Source organism: Lottia gigantea, assembly GCF_000327385.1.
Source record: "Lottia gigantea unplaced genomic scaffold LOTGIsca_205, whole genome shotgun sequence".
NCBI lineage: Eukaryota > Metazoa > Mollusca > Gastropoda > Lottiidae > Lottia > Lottia gigantea.
The window spans coordinates 33,274-54,301 of record NW_008708430.1 but is presented as its reverse complement, the minus strand read 5'-3'; the positions used below and the strand labels follow the sequence as shown (position 1 = coordinate 54,301).

At 33.1% G+C, this 21,028-nt stretch overlaps 1 protein-coding gene across 1 annotated transcript; it reads left to right on the top strand.

Annotated features, from left to right (window-relative positions):
• Positions 1–90: 90 nt before the first annotated feature.
• On the top strand, positions 91–18,391 carry LOTGIDRAFT_174596 (hypothetical protein; the record flags this gene model as incomplete). The annotated part of the gene is made up of 27 exons (XM_009053939.1): positions 91–220; positions 4,876–4,937; positions 5,416–5,475; positions 5,937–6,051; positions 6,570–6,709; positions 7,368–7,493; positions 7,988–8,077; positions 8,586–8,721; positions 9,035–9,176; positions 9,262–9,266; positions 9,609–9,702; positions 10,094–10,146; positions 10,475–10,623; positions 11,158–11,280; positions 11,747–11,880; positions 12,346–12,459; positions 12,763–12,843; positions 13,089–13,206; positions 13,369–13,448; positions 13,986–14,185; positions 14,460–14,834; positions 15,075–15,497; positions 16,114–16,251; positions 16,426–16,548; positions 16,911–17,050; positions 17,416–17,592; positions 18,290–18,391. The coding sequence occupies 27 exons, from the start codon at positions 91–93 to the stop codon at positions 18,389–18,391; spliced, it is 3,630 nt and encodes a 1,209-aa protein (XP_009052187.1).
• Between the last annotated feature and the right edge of the window lie 2,637 nt (positions 18,392–21,028).

Here is a 21,028-nt window from a genome sequence, read left to right as displayed (position 1 = left end):
GTGGTAAAATGACGTCAGTCTGCTCCGCCAGCAAGTAATGTCAAAAAATTTAGAGACATTTTATTAAATTATTTAATTGATTTATCGGTCATGGCCGATTTTTTCAAGTCAGCTTTTGGATATTTGAGTGGGGGGCAGAACAAAGAAGATAATGACTTCGTAGGTCAATTGGTGGAGTTGGGAAACCAGAAACTTCGTGTTAAAAAAGTCATTGCCGAAGGTAAATTTTTCAATCAAAACCACAAGTTTTATCCACCCACTTCCTTTCCAGTTAAAAACATATTCATCTGATCTACCCCTGTAACTTTGGTCCAGTGCAAATTGTAGGTATTAATGTCATAGTATATGAGGCAGTTCCCTAATGATTATTTTGTGATATACCGGTATCGGTAATGTCAAGTTGATTTTTATCGGCTAGCATTGATATTTTACCTATTATTTATTAGTGGTGATTGATTAGGCCTTGGTTGAAATAACATTGCCCATCGTGGGACTCAATCCTGTAGCACTGAGATTAACAGTCATGCTCTACCAAAGTGACTTTTGAAGATTGTTTACAGCAATGTAAAGAAAAACCCCTGGGAAGAACAGGGATTAAAAAGAGTTGAAAATAACTTATGCGCCCAAGGGCCACACAGTGACTCAGTGAGTTAAACAATTCAGTTAACCTAAAGGTCCAGGGTACAATTCCAGCGTGAGTCTAAAATTTAGATAATAGCTTCCCGTTTATTAACCAAGTTTTCCCCATGTTAGTAAACTTACGACTGTGTGCTACAAGCTGTGCACATTATAGATCCCTTGACAGTTGGAAATCGAAAAAGAGCAGGCAAATCTCTGTCCTGAAATGGGAGCGTGTATTGGTTTCATGGATGTTTTTCATTCCACACTTGGATTGTTATCACCCAACAAATAATTTCTAATATTACAAATTTCAATTTGTCTAATTAAGATGGTTAGCAAATAATCAGCCAATACAGTGGCCAAAGTGGATTGTCAGTAAATTCGAAAGAGCTTTTACAGAAGAATTATATCACCATTTTCTTCCTTAATAATGTGATTAAAACTGTTGAAGCCTCACTCTTTGCAATTATTTTTGGTCATCTGTCCGTCTTAAAAGGGTTGGTTAATATCTCGCATCCTGAGATATGTCTGTCTGAAAAGGGTTGGTTAATATCTAGCATCCTGAAAATTTGTTATTGTTTACTGCATGTATAATATGAGCAGTGTCAGCAGTCTGTTTTCACAAGAATCTGCAAAGATGGAATGTGTTCAATTTCTTGTTACAGACACAGGGCTGCTGGGTGATATACAATCACAATGAATACTGGTATAGGAATTTATATTGTTAATAATATCGTTTGATTAAAAAATACCCAAATATCGCCATCTTTTCAATACGTACATTTACAAATATTTTTGATTTTGGTCAATGCAAAGACAGTATTATTTTGACGCTACTACTCCAATTCTCATTAAATAATGGATAAAAATCAAATAACTTTTTACTTTGCTCAGACATTAAGAAATATTGCGATATAAGCTTATACCCATATCATGATATAAGCTTATACCCATATCATGATATAAGCTTATTAATGCTTGATACTGTGATATCAACTTGAACCAATATCACCCAGCCTACAGACACCTCTAGTATGATTTCAATGATAGAACACAACACGACACAGAAAAATGAATCAAACAGTTACTTAAAAATGTTGCAGACTGAATTCTTATAAATTTTTGGACAATCTAAGATATTCCCCAAGCACCCCAAGCACCCCACCCCCCTTTCTCAGACATTGACTTGGCCCCGCCACTGAGAGTTCAAGATGCTTCTTCATTCAATTATGATCTTGCATTCACACAGTTTGATTTTTGATTTGGAGGTATACTATACAGCGAGATAGTGGAAATTTAAAGAGAGAAAACAAAACAGAGTTTATACTTCATCAATTTATTGGTGTATGTTGTCTTGTCTAACAAGCTATCTTGTAAATTAGGGTGTATAATATAAGCTTATAAGTTTATTTCCTTCTGTTTTGTTTTTTTTATTATGTTAACAATGGGAATAAGTATTAGATATTTAAAAAAAACTGATGTACGGTCATGTATTGTTGAGCATAGTTATTAAACTACAAATTTAGAACTGATTAGGACTCTTTTAATGGTACCGGTACTTGGTATGTCATATTGAAAAAGCTAAGGTTCGTCTTCAGGGTTGATTTGGGTATTGAAGGGAATATTTTTACTGTTTTTTTTTTTACTCTGTACTTTGAAAATGTTCAATTATTGACCTCTTAGTTTATGCTGTAGTCTTTTATGTATATGGCATTATAATGACTTTTCAAGGTCTTACTTAAAAAAAAGTAAATTTAGAAATGGCAGAATGAAATAAAGCTAATTACATGGATTTTATAAATTTGATAAATAGATTATCTGGATAACTTTCTGAAATTAATATTTATATTCATTTTGATTAATTCGGAGAACTGTCATAGCAAAATTTACCTCATTGAGCAATGTATGGTGTTTTTGGTCTTCATGAGCTGAATGAAAAGCAGAAAAGTAGAAAGAAAACTTAATTCTTAAAATTGTGACCAGTAGTTGGAAATAAGTGCTGTGGCTTGTAAACTTTAAGCTCATTAAAAGATTCAATCAATAAGAATTATCAATGTAAGAATTGATTTATAGAATGACTTGTGGTCGGCATCCTTTAATGAAGGAATCTCCAGAGGTTAATTTATGTTTAAACTCTTATGGAAGTAACTATTCATGGAATACTGGGAGGATGGAGAGAGTCCATATTAAATCAATTGATAAGACTGTGTGTGTAGAGCAGTCAGTCGGCTGCCATATTGATTTTTATACGGATAATAAGGCGGTTTGTTATAGAAACTAGTATTTTAGCTGAGGAGAGACTTAAATAGTGAAGAATTTTCTCTTGTTTTGGATTGAATTTGATGACCTTCAGTTAAATAGTTTTGTATTTTAAACTACAATTCTATCAAGTGAGTGCTTATGCAGGTTTTTTTTCATGTTTTGGGCCGATGATGAAGTACTATATAATACAATGTGTGAAATTTAGTCAATAATTAACAAGGTTATGTTTATTATCAGTACATTTATGGCCAATTTGTGGGTTCATTTTCACTAGCAACATTGCTAACAGACTAAATAGGTGGGATATTGAAGATGGCTATATTATGAATTAACAGACAAAATAGAATTTATTTTACTGTACCAGTACATATAAGGCCCATATGATCACATCAATTGTGGTCAAGCTGAAATTCAAAGTGGTTTTCTTTGCCAATTTGGGACTAGGTTTGTACAACCGTAAATGAGAATGTGGTCTAAGATTTCCCTACGGTCAATAAATGGACACTTTGTTTTTTGAGAGGAACGTATGATATTTTAAATTTAAATTTACAGCCTGTGCTTTCGTAATTTCAATTATAAGTTGTTGTTTCAACCACTCCCACCACAAAGGCTGTTTTAGACTTTGTAGATTGTAAATTAAAAGAAAACTGTGACCCACTCACTGATATTTTTTACATAACTCTTTTGTTTAATCTTATTTTAATTGGACATTGGGTATTTCAAGACAATTAGAAAGTACTGCTTCAGTAGCAAGAGACAATAGGTTTTGTTTTATTTCTCGTTTAAATAATTAATGTTTGAAATTAAACTGTTGGTTGAGTTGTTTTGTTCAAGTTAAAGATCAATGTTTATTTAAACTGAAAGCAATGAACTTTTCTTAAAATATCTAGATATGTTTTAACTTTATCCACAGAAAAAGGCCATACAATAAAGTTGTGGAGATTTTTGCAAAATTTGGAAGACTTTCCGTCATCGTGAATGATGGCCCCGTGAATTTGATGCATTCAATGACGCTTCAGTCCAGGATCCTATCCAAACATACTGGTACTACTCAAAGGAATTCTTAAATTGAGATGTTTTCCCTCTGTCATTTAGACCAGTCAGAGGGGCTGGTGTGTAAAAGATATCTAATCATGGGACTTGTTAGCTGTTCAAGCTTCAAGGTTTTTTTGACATAATAGACCCCATTGTATACCAGTATTACCATTTTTGGAAAAGTTTTGAATTTGTCGTGTTACCTTTTAAACATGATTCTAATTTTCAAAGTGACTCTATTTTGAAAATTCATAGAATATTGTGGGATAAGCTTACCGTACCGATATTTTCATAAGTTTAGCTTACTTTTTCTGTACCACACTAGGCTGGTTTAGTTAGCGCTATTGTCAGTGCCAATATTTGTAGTCAGCAATGAAATAGACAAATTATAAACAGATAAATATTGATTGATTTCTCTCTATATCAACGATTAATCAATCAATTTCATTCCAGTATTATCATATTTGATCAAGGTTTTCATGATTTATTTCGTCTCTAACAAGTTTATTGCAAGTAAATTCTGAAATGTGGCTAATTGAAAAGCCCACAAATCGAGATAATATAGCTATGGATCTCATAGGTTGAGATAACTTCAAGATTTTCTTACTTTGGGTCAACTCTTTAACCCATAGACATTTTTGGTAACTGGGCAGGGGTGAATAAGCTCACATAATTTAATCTTCAATCTATTTTGCCAACAGCTGTGAAATCAGTTTGAAATGGAGGTGTGTGTAATAATGCATGGAAGGTATAAATTCTTAAACAGAATGATTATTGATTGATTTTCTTCAGAACAGTAATAATCAATCAAGCTATATCAATCAAGCTATATCAATCAAGCTATATCAGTTAATTATTGTATTACATGTTTGAACAAGGTCAACTTTTCACGTTAACAAGTAGTGGCACATTGAGATTTGAATTATTGTGAGCTAATATCCTTTACTTTACTTTCAGGTGGATTTGCTTTTGTTTTTATTGCCCAAGATGTAAGCAGTGGTAAAGAATATGCATTAAAGGTATGCCATAACAATATCAACTTTTTATATCCTTGTGTCGCTCAAAATTACACCATTTCAAACAATCTGTCCTGTCCTGGATTCTATGTCCGAAACATGTTATGGCAACATGAGATCAATCAGTTGAAAAGCAAGAGTCATTGTACCATAGAACATTCTCTTTGCTGACTCCCTACTCCTGATTAAGTGAGTTCACTTAATATGATCATACATCTGAATCTCCAATATTGGAGAGTTAACTCCTATTTGGATTACATACTAGCTGTCCTGATGATCATTTCCAAATGAGATGAGGGATGATGGTCAAACTAATGGCTGGCTGCTCTCAAAAGTTTTAGTTCTTCATTAGGAAGATCACATGAGAAGGAGATGTTGAAAGATAGTCATAGGAAAATGATCCACAAGATCTCCAGATCAGTGTCTAGTCCAATGATATATTAATGTAGTTGTATAAGATTGATGTTTTTGTAATTTCTAGAGGCTATTAGCCAATGACGAAGAGAAGAACAATGCTGTTATGAATGAAATTCGATTTTTAGTATCCTTTATCTAGGTATTTAAAAGCTCTGACTGTCAATTTTCAAACATTTCGATCCTTTGGAACTTGATCACCTGGAGATGCTGATGCTTATATTATATCATTGCCACCAAAAGTCAGGAGAATTGTTGATGTCCGTACACTTAAAAAGTTGCTAGAGATGTCCAAAGAATTGGAATTTGGAATATCAACCAAGATCATGAAAAGGTCCTTAGATTTCAAACAAGGACAGCACACAGGCTTCTTACAGGCTTCAGAAAACCTGCTGACTTACTTACAATACAGTTCAAAATGTAGATTTTATTGCAGATGGGCATTGATCTCAATTAAATGTACCCAAAATGCTGTGTGGGCTCTTTTTGGATGGGCATACATTTTTTAAACTACATGAATCTTCTCAAAATTCCTTCTGATTTGAATTTCATAATTAGTTGTATATTAGTTCTTTAACTCACTGTTAGAAAAAATTAACAGGTCATCCAAATATCATTCAGTTTATATCAGCAGCAGCTATTAATAAAGACCAGTCGGATCACGGCCAGTCTGAATATCTTATACTTACTGAACTCTGTCCTGGTTAGTAGAGCTTTCTTTATTAGAATTGATTTGTCAGGTATGGTGTCTGGTATATTGAAAATTACCACAATCAAATTGTGTTCAGACCTGTACCTCGACTTTGCAGTTTTTGTATTTTTGATAATTGATATTCCCACACCATATTCTGCACCAGACAAAATGTCTATTCGCACCTAATAAGATGCTGTTGAGAAGTATAGCATGTTGGCCAGATCTGAAATCAATGTTTGGATAGAATAATAAGTTGGATGACTGAAGTAATCCACAAAATCTAAACCTAAAATATAGGCAAATGGTGTTAGAATATTCTCCAAATTTGTACAGAAATCTGCTTTTGAGTTTGAGTATATTCAAAGATAAACTATGCCTGATGTAAAAGGGTCATTGGTTGGGGCAAGAAAAGGCAAATAAAAGAACCCTTGTTGATTTAAAATCGGAAACAATAGCTGATGAAATTTTCCCACATTGTACACTGCAGGGAAGGAGGTGAATATGAAATGAAATTGTTATATTTCTAGGTGGAGAGCTAGTGTCATATTTAAATCGTAATGAGTTACAATTAGCTTGTAATCAGATCTTACTAGTATTTCATCAAACATGTCGAGCTGTACAACATATGCATAAACAGAAACCTCCTATTATACATAGAGATTTAAAAGTAAGTATTGACTGCTTTCTGAAATTTGAAAGGATACAGAGTTACAGCCCTTGTCTGCAGAAATGAGAAATTGTTTTGGCTGAATTCTGACATTATTGGTGAAGGTCAGATAATTTAGATCCCAACCTTTCTCAGCCTTTTCATTTCTGGAGCAATCACCTGGACATTTCACACCCCCAAAAATTTGTTTCATCCACATTTTCAGCATGTGATGATGTAGGGTGCTCTCCCAATTCAAAACATAGTTGGCAACACCCCTGACACCTTAGTCCCACACCCCCAGGGGGTGAAAACATTAGATTTAGATAATTATTTTTACTGTAGTAGACTCCAGTTACCATCCATGATCTGATGAAATTGTTGAGCAACACTTGTTTTAGTTTATGTAAATATTCAACCAACCAACCAATAGCCTACATGTTAGCAATTCTTAGAAACGCGTTTTTTAGGGTCCACAGGGACTGATATGATCTGATGAGGTGATTTCATGACTATGTGTCATACAGTCTGATTTGTCACCAGTCAGATGTGGAGGTGGCAAATAGATACTGCTGTTCAAATAACATCATGTTTCTTTTCTTCCTTCCTTAGCTAAATTAAGAGCCAAATGATGGAAGTAAAACTTCTTCTGATTTTAGTTTTTTTTGATATATTTTAGGTAGAGAATTTATTAATAAGTGCCCAGGGAACTATAAAATTGTGTGATTTTGGTAGTTCAACAACTAAACCTCAATATCCAGATACATCGTGGACAGCTATACAGCGTAGTTTAGTTGAAGATGAGGTAACAAACAGCATCTCTATCATGACATCATCAGCAGTTGGATCTAGGCTCAGTTAGTCAGTGATAGGCATGACCTTGGATCTGTAGGCTCTGATCAATTTACTCACATGCTTTCAAACAAGGAAAGCGGACATTAGTATTCTTTGTGGTGTCTACTGGAGTGATTTCTTATCATATGAATGAAAACAAATTAACTCTAGGTACTTCCACAAACTATAGCTATAGATCCTGTTTTGATGAGCAATAACCTCACCTCTTTTTACTGGTTAAGATGTTAACTTCTTTAAGTTTAATTTTTACCTAAAATTTGGCAAAAGAAAAATCTTAAATGTCCTAAAATGCTTGATAAAGATATCAAACAATACTAGCTATGTGGAGTCTACAAAAGGGATGCTTAGTTGACAAACCTACTTACAGAATGGCATTACCTGATAAGCATTACCTGCCTTTCAAGCATCAAGTTTTATTCTGGACCTTGTTTGTCTTGATTTCAGATTGCTAAAAATACTACCCCTATGTACAGAGCACCTGAAATGTTAGATTTATATCAGAATTATCCTATAGATGAACGTGGAGATATATGGGTAAGTTAGAATTCTTTGACATCTGATTTCTAATTCTGAAAACAGACTGTAGCCCATTTGGTTAGAGTGCTGTTAGGCTGAAGTCAAATGCTTGAGTGTGTTGGAATAATGGTTGCCGCGGTTTTAAATTTCAGTGGTTTAGAATAAGTCTTTTTTCATAGTATTTCGGACAATAGGTAAAGAGTATTCCAAAAAGTAGTCAAAAGATGTTAAGGTAACGTGAGGGAATGGTGGCTGTGGGTTATGATCTCGATTGGCATGTGATAGTCTGATGACCTTGAATAAGTCATCTTCAATCATAATTCCAGTCGACCCAGCTGTAAATGGGTACAGATAATCCAGGAAAGATCAATGCCAAGACTTTTGGCTAAGGACTAGCTTGTAGAAAGGATACTTAACTGTGAACCTAAGTTATTATCCTTGTAAAATTTCTTTTTTGCAGGTCTTTATTTCTTTCTTTTTTCTGCCAAAATTTTGTTCATTAATACAATATTTTTGTCTTTTTCAGGCTTTAGGTTGTATATTATTTACACTGTGTTTTAGAGAGCATCCATTTGAAGATTCAGCCAAATTACGTATTATTAATGCAAACTATACCATTCCAGAAAGTGATAGAAAATATAGCATATTTCATGATCTTATACGTAAGTTTAGATCTTCACTAGAGAGTTGGGGTGGCTCGTTTAAGCTAGCAGTTTGGGATTTAACCCTCAAATTTTCAACCCAGTTCAGTGATGCTTTTAAGTTTTATTCTGTCGGTAATTCTCTTCTAATTTATGAATTGATTATGGAATATAAAACAAACTGGTATTTTTCCAAGTCATTAGAACACTTCTACTTTCTATTCATATAATTATTAGCATTTTCATTTTCATAAATGAAAATAAGGGAACCCATCTTTAAAAAAAAACTCCTTTTAATTGGCATAATTTAACAGTTGTTATCATTCATTCACAGGTTGTATGTTAAGAGTGGACCCCACTACTAGACCAAATATAAATGATATATTAGATAGATTAAATGATATAGCCAATGCTAGAAATGTGAATATAAAAAATCCTTTACGATTTGATGATTCTGCTGTCAACAAACCTGGTAAGTAAACAAAGTTAAGTGAATGTCCCAATCTTGCCTGGTCATTCAGTTTGTTTCCTGACCAATGTAGTAGAATTACCTTTTATCAGCTGCAGTTAGTCCATTATTCAAATATTACTGTGAAGGGTGTGGTTAATCAAAGGCATGCTCACCTATCTTGCACACCTAATGCTATTATCGACTGGGTTTTTCAACTCAGTAGACTATAAAATGCCTTTTGAGTTACCTGTATTTATCGAGGTATATTTACTTCTGTAGCACCTAACCAAAGTGAAATACCAGAACGTCGACCAGCACCTAGTGTGGTGAATAACAATAGTAGCCGGTCCAATAACCCAGCAGCACCCCCACAACAACAACAGCAACAACAACAACAACAACAGTACCAACAGCCAACAACAACAGCAACAACAATCTTCAGACATGTTTAACCAAGGTCAAGGTCTCTTTAATTCTCTACGAGGAGGGGCAGGAAACTTGATGAAGAATATTAAAGATGCTTCTAGTAAAGTTATGGAAACAGTTTCTGCGTAAGTCCTTTTCTAAAATTGTGACTTTTGCTATGTTGTATTGGTTACCCGGATATTTACAGCTGGGTCAACTGGAATTATGAGTGAAGATGACTTATTTTCATTGGACTATCACACACCAATCAAGTTCGGAACCCACAACCGCCATTCGCTCGACCTAACCTTTATGAGACAGTGAAATGCAAATGAAGTCAAGTTTACTGTAGATGTATATCAATTCCATATATGTACAAATATAAGAGTGGTTTTTAATAGTTCCTACTTAATTTACAACTTCTCAGAGGTAATGAATGTAGCATTGTTTTCAGATGGAAACATCTTCACATTTACTCAATATACTCAAGGATATTAGGTTTATCAAGAAAATGAAATATTGTCTTATATTTTGTAGGACTATGAATAAAGGTGATTTAGATATATCATATATAACGTCTAGGCTTATAGGTAAGCTTATTTTGACTTTATTTGACTTATTTTGAGTTCTATGGGTTGCACCCAAGTCTGTGGCTTTACAGAAAATAGCATCGATAAATATCCCAGAATTAAACACACGATTAAATTGATTGAATATTGCCCAAAACCAGAGATGCATAACAATATCGTTAGATCATTGATGGCACCTAGGTCTGGGGACGGAAATTGTATATTAAAGGTGGACTTACGAAGGTAAACAACTACATGACAGAATGGGCATCTAGGACTTTTCTAAAACACTAACAACAATCGAAAAAGTGATATTACTAAATGATTGATTGTAATATTTTTGTTTTAGTTATGTCATTCCCTGCTGAAGGCGTAGAATCAGCCGTCAAAAACCACATAGAAGATGTACGAACCTTTCTAGAAGCTAAACATAAAAACTGTTACGCTGTTTATAATTTATCACAAAGATCATATCGTGTCGGTTGTTTTGAGAACAGGGTAAGTGTCCATTGATTATGAATATAGCTTAATGCTCATGTGCTCCTGCTGGCACATGTGTAATTGGTCCATCATCAGGAAATAAGGTTGTGACATATTTGAACTGAGAGTGATGTGGATATTGGGTTTTGATTCTCTTGTAGCTTGTAAAGCAAATACATACATGTATTATCCCTTCCATTGTATTTTTGTAAGCTTTAATGTAGAATGATTATGAACTGGATAATCCTGTCCACTGTATACCCTATATAGACCTTATCAAGAGGACAAACAATTTTCGGTAACCCAATTTTTAGGCAGAGAAAGAAAGTGAAAGAAAAAAATATTGATTTCTGTACAGTACATGTACTGAAGAATAATCACTTATATTCAAGGCTCAAATCAGCCTCCAAAAATGGTACATCTTGTGGTTATGTACTGTACAGTAACATAATCTGTCCATCTAATACACATGTACTTGTGTACATTGTACATTTAAATATTGTATACTTATTATGGAATAATTTTCTAAGCTTTAGACATTTAATTTTTTAGGTATCTGAGTGTGGCTGGCCTCAAAGAAAAGCGCCAACCTTAGCTAGTTTATTTGCTATCTGTAAAAATATGCATCTATGGTTACGGCAAAATCCTAAAAATATATGTGTTGTTCATTGCACAGTAAGTTATATTCAATCTTTTATTGGTTGTTAATTGTTCTTTTCTCTGAGAGGGAGCCGCGGTGGCTCAGTGAGTTAGACGCTTGCATGTTAAAGATCCTTCGACAGTTGGAAATCAAAAAAAGAGTAGACTAATGCCGCTGTCCTGGCAAAATTTTCCTCATTGTACCCTGCATGGTGTTGTCTGTATTCATTAGCCCACATGGTGCAGAAAAGTAGGACGTAAAACTCCATTGCATTTCATTTTTCAATTAGAATTTGCAAATCCTGTTGTTTTTGTTGGTGACCTTGACTTTGAGTTCTCAAATATTTCAATCTAATTGCAATTTTCAAATGTATGGTAGAGCTGGTCATTTATGGCTTCTATTTGCATCATTCCATTTTTACATTCTTTCTTATGTACTTCTTTAACTGTCCATGTTTAAAGAAAAAAAAAAGCTGATGTTTGTTTTTTTTTTTAATTCTAGGATGGGAGATCTAACTCTGCTACTGTGGTAGGAGCTTTCTTGGTATTTTGTCGTCTGTTTGAAAAACATACGTCTGCTATGCACATGTTTACATCCAGACGCTCACCACCAGGGGTCTCTCCAGCACAAAAAAGGTAATTTTTATGCAAATCTTATGCCCTTGAAATTATGTTAATCTCTTCAAAAAATTTGAGAGTTATTGATTTTATCAGGTATATCAGCTTTAAACCCCAAAGTTCAGTCCACTATGATGTGGCTGATTTGAACACCTAATGCCACTCTATGACCAAGAGACCAGCTAATATTGTCATCTCTTCAAAAAGTTAATATTGATATAAGTATATAACAATGATGTTATTTAATGGTTATGATTTGTTATTTGCTGGTTATGATTTGTTATTTGCTGGTTATGATTTGTTATTTGATAGTTATGATTTGTTATTTAATAGTTATGTTTTTATGATTTGTGGTTATGATTTGTTATTAAATGGTTATGATTTGTTATTAAATGGTTATGATTTGTTATTACGGTAAATGGTTATGTTTTGTTATTTGATGGTTATAATTTGTTATTTGATGGTTATAATTTGTTATTTCAGATATATAGGTTATATTAGTGAAATGGTGTTAGAAAATCCAGTTATACCCCATTCTTATCCCATAGTATTAGATAGTATAGTCATGACTCCGGTACCGTTGTTTAATAAAATGAAGTAAGTCCTATTTCAACTAACAGAAACCTCAAAAATTATCATTCAAAATTATTGTACTAAAAGCTGAACAACCAATGGTCAATATTAAATACCAAAGTGATGGCATACGCAAATCTGTATTTCAAATACATAGGTTCAGAAGACATAAGAATTCTTACTGAAGATGTTTCTTTTGGCTTCAAATCCAATAAAAAAAAAAGGCAAAATTATTGTCATATAGCCCAATAAATCTGGCCCTAACTGTTCCTAAGATGTGATATACAGATGAGATAGAACCAGATCTAACAAATTTTTTGATTGTAGGAATGGTGTGACACCGTTTGCTGAAGTGTTTGTGGGTGAAGAAAGAGTTATGTCTTCCTCTCAAGAATATGAAAGAATGAAGTAAGTTATATTTATTTTTATGTTGAATTCTCTTTAAATTTAATATTTTTTGGTCACAATTTTCAAAGAATGAAAACCACGTATAGCGGTAAAAAATGTAATAAAATAGATTTTTTAACAAAATATGCTTGCAAATAGTTTTTTACGTTTTTCTCGAAAGTAATTTCATGTCATCATTATACGAGGTTTCAAGCGTTCACCCACGATATGTGTTTTAATCAGTGATTTGTTTTTTAATTTTGCAGACAATTTGTAATAGAAGATGGTAGAGCCAAGTTAAATTTAGATGTTACTGTTAGTGGTGATGTTACTATTGTAGTTTATCATGCTAGATCAACTTTTGGTGGGAAAATACAGGGCAAGGTATAACTAGTTTAAATCGTATTTTAGTTTGGTTTCACATGCTCCTACAGGCAGCGTTATCAAGAGAGAAAAAAAAATTAGTTATGCAAGCTGTTTTGATTCGACGTCGATACAGCTTGTCAATTTTTTGGGACATTTTAAATTTATGGTTATTTATTTCAGATTACATCTATGAAAATGTTTCAAATCCAGTTTCATACTGGTTTTATTAAACCAGAAACAGAAATTATCAAATATACATTGTAAGTATATAATTTGGCTCTATACATAGTTTATTAAACTTCAGAGAATTGTTAAGTATGCTGTAAAAATAGTTTTAGTGTTGAGCATTAACAACTCTATATTTTTAGTTGAAACTTTCAGAATATCTGAATATCTCTATATTTCTCTTTGTTCCCCCCTGTCAGCGATGCAGGTAAGAGGGGCTGACATGGAAAAAGGGTCTAGTCGTTCGGATGGGACATTAAACCGAGGACCCGTCTGCTACAGACTGTGCACGTTAAAGATCCCTCGACAGTTGGAAATTGAAAAAGAGCAGGCTTATGCCGCTGTCCTGGAAAAATTCCCCTCATTGCAACCTGCATGCCCGTCTTTATTAGACCACATGGTGCAGAAAAGTAGGACGTAAAACTCCATTCATTTCATTTTTTCTATATTTCTCTTTAACTTGGCATTTATTTTGCCCAACTTACTAAAAAAATCAAAATGCCCCTTTAAGACAAGAGCCCCCTATATTCTTGTAAAATTTTGATTTGATGAATCTATCTTTTTGTTTTTAGGTATGATTTAGACCAGTTAGATACTCCTGATAAATATCCTGACATGTTTCATGTAAAACTAAATGTTCAAGTATTAACTAATAAAAAGACATTAACAAGTGAATCCAGACCGCCTTGGGAAAAATTTGATCGTGAAAAATTAGGACCTAAAATTCTCTTCTCCAGTAAAGAAGAAGTACATGAAGCAATATCTGAATTTGGTAGGTTTTTTCCGAAGGTTATTTTAGGAGTATCAAAACCATTTATGGCTTCTCTTTTTATCATTTCAAGTTTCTGTCATGTCTGTGGTTCCAAAACATCTAAATCCTTAGCAATAACTATTTCATATAACACTTAGTTTTAGTGTAATTGCAGAAAGACGGAATTGTGCAAATTGATGCAATCAGTTGAACAGTGATTCACATAAATAGTTGTCCCTCATGCACACTGCAAGGCATTAACCTTATGACTATTTTTGTTTCTTTCTATTTTCAGGTATGTCTGATAAAGCCAAAGTCAGACTAAGTCAGTCATCAAGTTTAAATTCAGTTGATAATAGTCCACAACATATGGCTGACAACAAGCAGTCTCAATCTGCCACAAAATCTGATGCAAATTCTGGCTCTAATAACTTTTTTAGTGACTTGGACTGGACCTCGGAATCTAACCAAGAGCAGACGACAGTGAAAGATAAGGAATCTAGACAAGGTTTACTAGTCTCTGATGAGGAAGAGGATGGTTTTACGGCCTTGTCTCGTGCCAGCTCAGGACAAATTAATAATAAATGTGATAATTCCGATAATGTGCAACCTGAAAAACAAAATGGCTCCAATCAGGAGGATGTAGATTTGTTAAACATGAACACACAAAGTACCAACAATGTGACAGACAAAGTTGACTTACTTAATTTGGACTCACAATCATCAGATTTTGATCCATTTGGAATTACAAAAGACAATAAATCTACCACCACTACTAAGAAAGCCAATCAACCCAATAATTTTGGTGATTTTGATGTCTTTAGTCAAGCCCCTGCCCCAAAAGCCAAAGGTGGTGGTTCGAACAATAGTAGTAATAAAGCTACCCCTAGTCCCTTTGATCCATTTCAAGACTTCAAATCGCCATCGCCATCAGTGCAAACATCTCAATTTGATGATAATTTTGGAAACGCTACATTTGATCCTTTCGAGAGTTCCTCAAAATCAACTAAGAAAGAGGAAGATCCATTCCAAAATGCTCCATTTACTGGTGCGCCTGTGACCCAACCAGATCCATTCCAAGGTAGCTCAACATCAACAAATCAAAATGGCAAAGAAGAAGATGAAGATGCTGAGTTCTTCAGATTGATGGAAGGTTCTAAAGATATTCCAGTGCCGCCTTCAGTCCCTGACAGTGATAATCTGATGGGTAATTGGGATGCAAGCAATATTACAAAGAGCGGGGCATCAAACAGAACCAGCGTTCCACGACCCAAACCATCTGGTAATGGTGCATTTGGTCAAGATTCCAAAGCTGATCCTTTTGCAGAATTTGGTTAGTATTTATTTTCAAACAGAAAATAATACCTTTAGTCTTCCCAATTCTGTTTGTGACCCAAAGAACACCTCAGCCTAAATGGGTAATTGCAATTTACCTACTACAATATACTATGCATAATCCATCATACACTGAGACTGCAAACCAATGTTGGATTAGCGAGAGTGTCTGAGTACTCAAAATTTCGACATTTTTTAACATGTGCCACGTGTTACTATTTATAGCTCAGTGACCCACGGGTACTTTTCTAATAAAAAGACAATTCAGTTGTATACATTACTATTATTTAATTGTTGATATTTTGAGCTACTGTACATAGGCTTTTTATTGGCATTAATATTGTTGGCAAACTTGTTTTCAAATTCTTCTTTACATTTTAAAATGCTGCTTATTGTTGTACATATTCCATTCCAACATGATCAAAAGATCTGAATGATTAATGATGTAGGCAAGACTTAAGATGGGTCATGAGTATTAACTCTTAAGTGACAATAATGTCAGCAAGGATCAAGGGGTGAATTGATGTGAACACCCTAAAGGAATCAAGGTGCTAATACTCTGCCATTCCAAATATTGAGTTCAATCCTAAATGTCATGTGATTTGTTACTGTAGGTAATATTGGAAGTAAAAAACCTGGTAGTGCTTTTAACATACCTCCTGCCCCATCTAAACAAACCAATAAACCTGCTGGAAGTGGCATGTCATGGCAACAACCTTCTAACAGTTCCAATAATTTAGGAGGCATGGGAAGTAAGTATATATATAACAACAATTTTCAAACAAAAGCTATATTTAATAGCACATGTTCACATATTTCAGAAAACTTTTCACATATAATTTACCAAGGTTTGAATGATGAAGGTTTGGCATACTGTCTTTTTAATGGAAATTTGTTAACATATTATATGTACATTGAATTTGCAGGTGGATGGCAGCCACAGAGAAACTCACCAACACCATCAGCTAGTCCTCAAAGACAGCCATCTAAATCTAATTATAGTAGTGTTATAGGTGGTAGAGAGGAACGTGGTACCAGATCTCATTTCGGTATGTTATTGGTTTTCGTTCATTATATTTTTACCTGCCAAAACCTCTTCTGTTCATTCTTCATCTGATTTGCTTACTCTTTTGAGCTCCGTTATTTTTAAGAATTGATGTACATTTAAAAAGAAGGATGGTATATCTCCCTTTGTGAGGACATTGTGATATGATATAAAGCAGATTGGGGATACAATTACATTGAATATTGAAGGAAATACATCAAACACTTACGCTCATATGTAATTTTCATCCACCACAGTGATTTTGAGGGTTTCTTTTCATATGAATTCTCTTTCACCTCTACCAAATCTTGAGTCCATGGCCATGAAGTCTGAACCATAATCTTGCATATATTTTGTTTTTTGCAGGTCCCAAAAAGAAAGTAGATGAAAATGCATTTGATGATTTGTTAGGCGGAGTGAATTTTACCAAAAAATCTGAGCCTAAAACAATAGCTGAAATGAGAAGGGAACAAGAAGTTGAAGAAATGGACCCTGATAAACTAAAAGTAAGTATCATGTTACTTATAATGGTCTAATGTTACTCACGAAAGTCAAATGTTTTTACTGAAGATCTATATAACTATAAAGGTTTTATGCTGTAATTAAAGGTTTTATGTTATTACTAAAAATCTTATGTTACTACTAAAGTTCTTATGTTATTATAAAAGGTCTTATGTTTTTATTGAAGTTCTTATGTTACTACTTAAGTTCTTATGTTATTATAAAAGGTCTTATGTTTTTATTGAAGTTCTTATGTTATTATTAAAGGTCTTATGTTATTATTAAATATCTTATGTTATTATTGAATGTCTCATGTTATTATTGAAGGTTGTTATAACTGGATTGAAAACCTACTATTTTGTTATTGTAGGTAAGAGACTGGACTCAAGGTAAAGAGAAAAATATTCGAGCATTATTATCATCATTACATAAAGTTTTATGGGATGAGGAAACACGTTGGAAAGAAGTGGGCATGCACCAGTTAGTCTCAGCTGATCAAGTGAAAAAAGTCTATAGAAAAGCAGTATTATCAGTTCATCCAGATAAGGTATGTTCCTAATATATTTTTAATGCATACGTATCTTAAAGAGATTGTAAAGAGGTTTTCTAAATTTTTGTTTTTGTTTAAGCGCTTTAACAATTGGTAGTTCATTTTCCATTTTGCAGTTTTGGGAATTCTACAAAAAAAATTATGATATCAAGTCAATTCATGAAAATCGTATATAAGCTTACTGGTAGTATATTACAATGATATCCAAAATAAATTTTTGACTGACTGCTTACATGCCTCAACAAATACGTGTGATTAAAATTGGATTACAATTAAAATCTAACAATCTTTCTTGCCAAAGGTTCGTTACAAAGATAGTATTTTTAACCAATCAAAGTGTGTCATGTAGAACAAGTTTCTTTTTAAGATAAGGAATTGTGGGATAGCGAAACTCAATGAGGCTGTTGTACTATAACTTTACTTTAAGTTTGCTATTCCACAATTCCTTATTTTATATTCTAAATGACAGGCTTTGATTGGTCACAAATACTATTTATCTTTTTGATGGACCTTTTGTAGAAAACTTGTTAGATTACAATGAACAATAAAAAAAAATTTAATTTTAATTAGATTGCGAGCTTAACTTATTTGAAATGAAAACATACATTGATTTAATCTTACAAAGTGTGTCTGCTTAAAACCTTACAATAGTAGAAAATAGTTGTTTAACATAAATAATTTGTTTAACTTTCAGTTGGCTGGGTCTGAATTTGAGGCGTTGGCTAAACTCATTTTTATGGAATTAAATGATGCATGGGCCCAATTTGAAAGTGAAGGAATGAAATCGTTATACTAGTGGTTAGAGATATTTTTAGATTAACATAATACATGTGTGTAGCAGGGGTCTTGATACAGACATTTTACACAGGTCATGACTGGCTCATAACTTGAAATGACTAATTTGAGAAATGCTTAAAAGGTCATCAAATTTAGTGAATATTTCATATTTTAAGACTATACTCTGAAATGTCAGACTGTAACCAATTTTCAATTGGTCTAAACCTGAAAAATGAATTTTTATGACCCCATTCTGATGATATTTTTGACCAGAACCTGATGTTAGAGCCCTAATATGTAGCCTGTTTTCATCCAGACTGTTTGGGTCTTCTGTTTGGCTCTTTCATACTGCCTTCCTTGGTCTTGTGACAGTTTTGTCTTATCCAATAATAATGTTCTACCAAAATACACTACATTACAGAGGGAATTTTAACTTCCAAGCTGAACCCATTTTCTACAAAAATATCGTAATAGATTTTTGAACTAAATCTAATTTTCGTACATGTGTTGAATTTTGAACTATTTAAATGTGTAAAATTAGAATAAGGATAAAAACAAATTGGTCCTAAGATTTATTTGGTTATTGGAATTAGTAAGCAATCTGTGCATTCTTTGAAATGGTTTAGTGTTATAGCCAAGCAAGGCCAGTTGAGAGAGTCAAGATGAAAAATGTATTGCAGAGCAGGGATATTTGTGAACATCCAGACTCAATTCAAACATGCTCATGAGAAGACAACTTTGTCTTGAAGTCAATAAAAAGAAATTGAAACTATACAAGCCAAATTTATTGCACATAACTGCAGGTAGGCCTGCCTGAAAATTAAGTGAACAGCTGATTTTGAATCTTGCCTGGATGTGCACAATTATCTTAGCTTATCTATAGACTATTGTTGTTATTTATATTATAGATGTACACATTGTATAGATTCTAGATATTACATTAATTATATATATATAGATTACAAATAGATACTCCTTATTTAACTTAGTGCAATTATTGCCAAAATATTAATATCGATGTCACATTTTTTAAGGAAAGGGGCTTGAAAACATTATGAAAAGTTATACAATATACACAAGAAAACTCAAAAAGTGCTTGCCCATTATCATTCTCATGTGTTTTTGTGCTTAGTTCATGGACGGGTTTTCATTTCATGCAGACATGGTGTGACTGGTGTCAGACATGGCCTGACATGGTGTCGGAATGGTGTGTCTGGTTTCAGACTTGGTGTGTCTGGATCATAAAGGGTGTGTCTGGTGTCAGACATGGTCTGTCTGGTGTCAGACATGGTCTGTCTGGTTTCAGACTTGGTCTGTCTGGTTTCAGACTTGGTCTGTCTGGATCATACAGGGTGTGTCTGATGTCAGATATGAAATATTGGTTCATCAGACAGAACTGGGAATATCGTAAAACTAAGATGGATAAGAATCATTTAATTTAGATATTGTACAAAATATTTCAAGAGATATGTTGATTTTAATATGTGACTGTTATAGATATAAAGCTGAATTTGGCAATTTATGTCTGCATCCATATGAATTTTGGTAATTTATAACTGAATTCTGAATTTTGGCAATTTATAACTGAATTTTAAATTTTCGTAATTTATAACTGAATTCTGAATTTTGACAATTTGCACATATAAGATTTGCATCTTAAGTTGTTTTGAAAAGGTTGTGTTCATTAAACCTATGAAGAAGTAATGCAAGTTTCAATAAGGCTGTGATTATAAATGGCAAAATCTGTGAATTTTCCACATTAAAAGGAATAAAATTGTCTTAATTATTGAATCCTAACTGAAACTTAGTTACTAGACTTACTTTTTAGAATGAAAATGAAAGAATTATACCATACTGCCAAATATTGTTATTTAAAATCAAACCTACTAGTTGGCATATATTACTTTGCAAGCTATCTTTTAATTAACTATAAGCATCTTCAGGGCCTGATCCATATTCAGCTAAGACTTTTCATGTATATGATGGTTTATAAGAGATGTGGTTTACAGGGGTTTTACTGTATGACAATATGTATATATATACTAATTATAAGCTGTTAAATTAAAGGTATTATAGGTCATAGTTTTGTCATAAAAAAAATTATGTTTTAGCTGAAAATCAAGGAAAGATGAATGAAAAAAAATTCAAAATTAGAGCACTAATTGCTCAAAATGTTTTTCTGAATGCTAAATTTTTAAAAAATTATTGTAAAATGAAATGTACAACAATAGTCACCTGTAGGATTTTGATAAAATGCAATCTTTTATGTGGTTTAATCTTTCACTGACGGGTGGTCTAATCCTTTCATAAAAGATTGAGCCATGTTTTTGGTATTTCCATGTTTTTAGATGAAGTTGTTTTTTTTAGCTCCTCTGGAATATTGTGATTTTAAGTATGATAGATCTAGTGTATATGATGGGTGTTTATTATAAATAAAGTAGTATTTAGAGCTTGTTAGTTCATGTGTGACTCATTGCGTTCACAGTCAATAATGAAACACAATTTTATGGTATACTAATTATTGCTCTATAATTGAGAACATGATTGCATCAGGCGTAACTAACAATGTAATTTGTTGAAATCGTGTGTACAATAAACCAGGAAAAGAATGTTTTAAAGTGGTTGTAAAAAGGTTTAATTAAATTTTTATGGATAA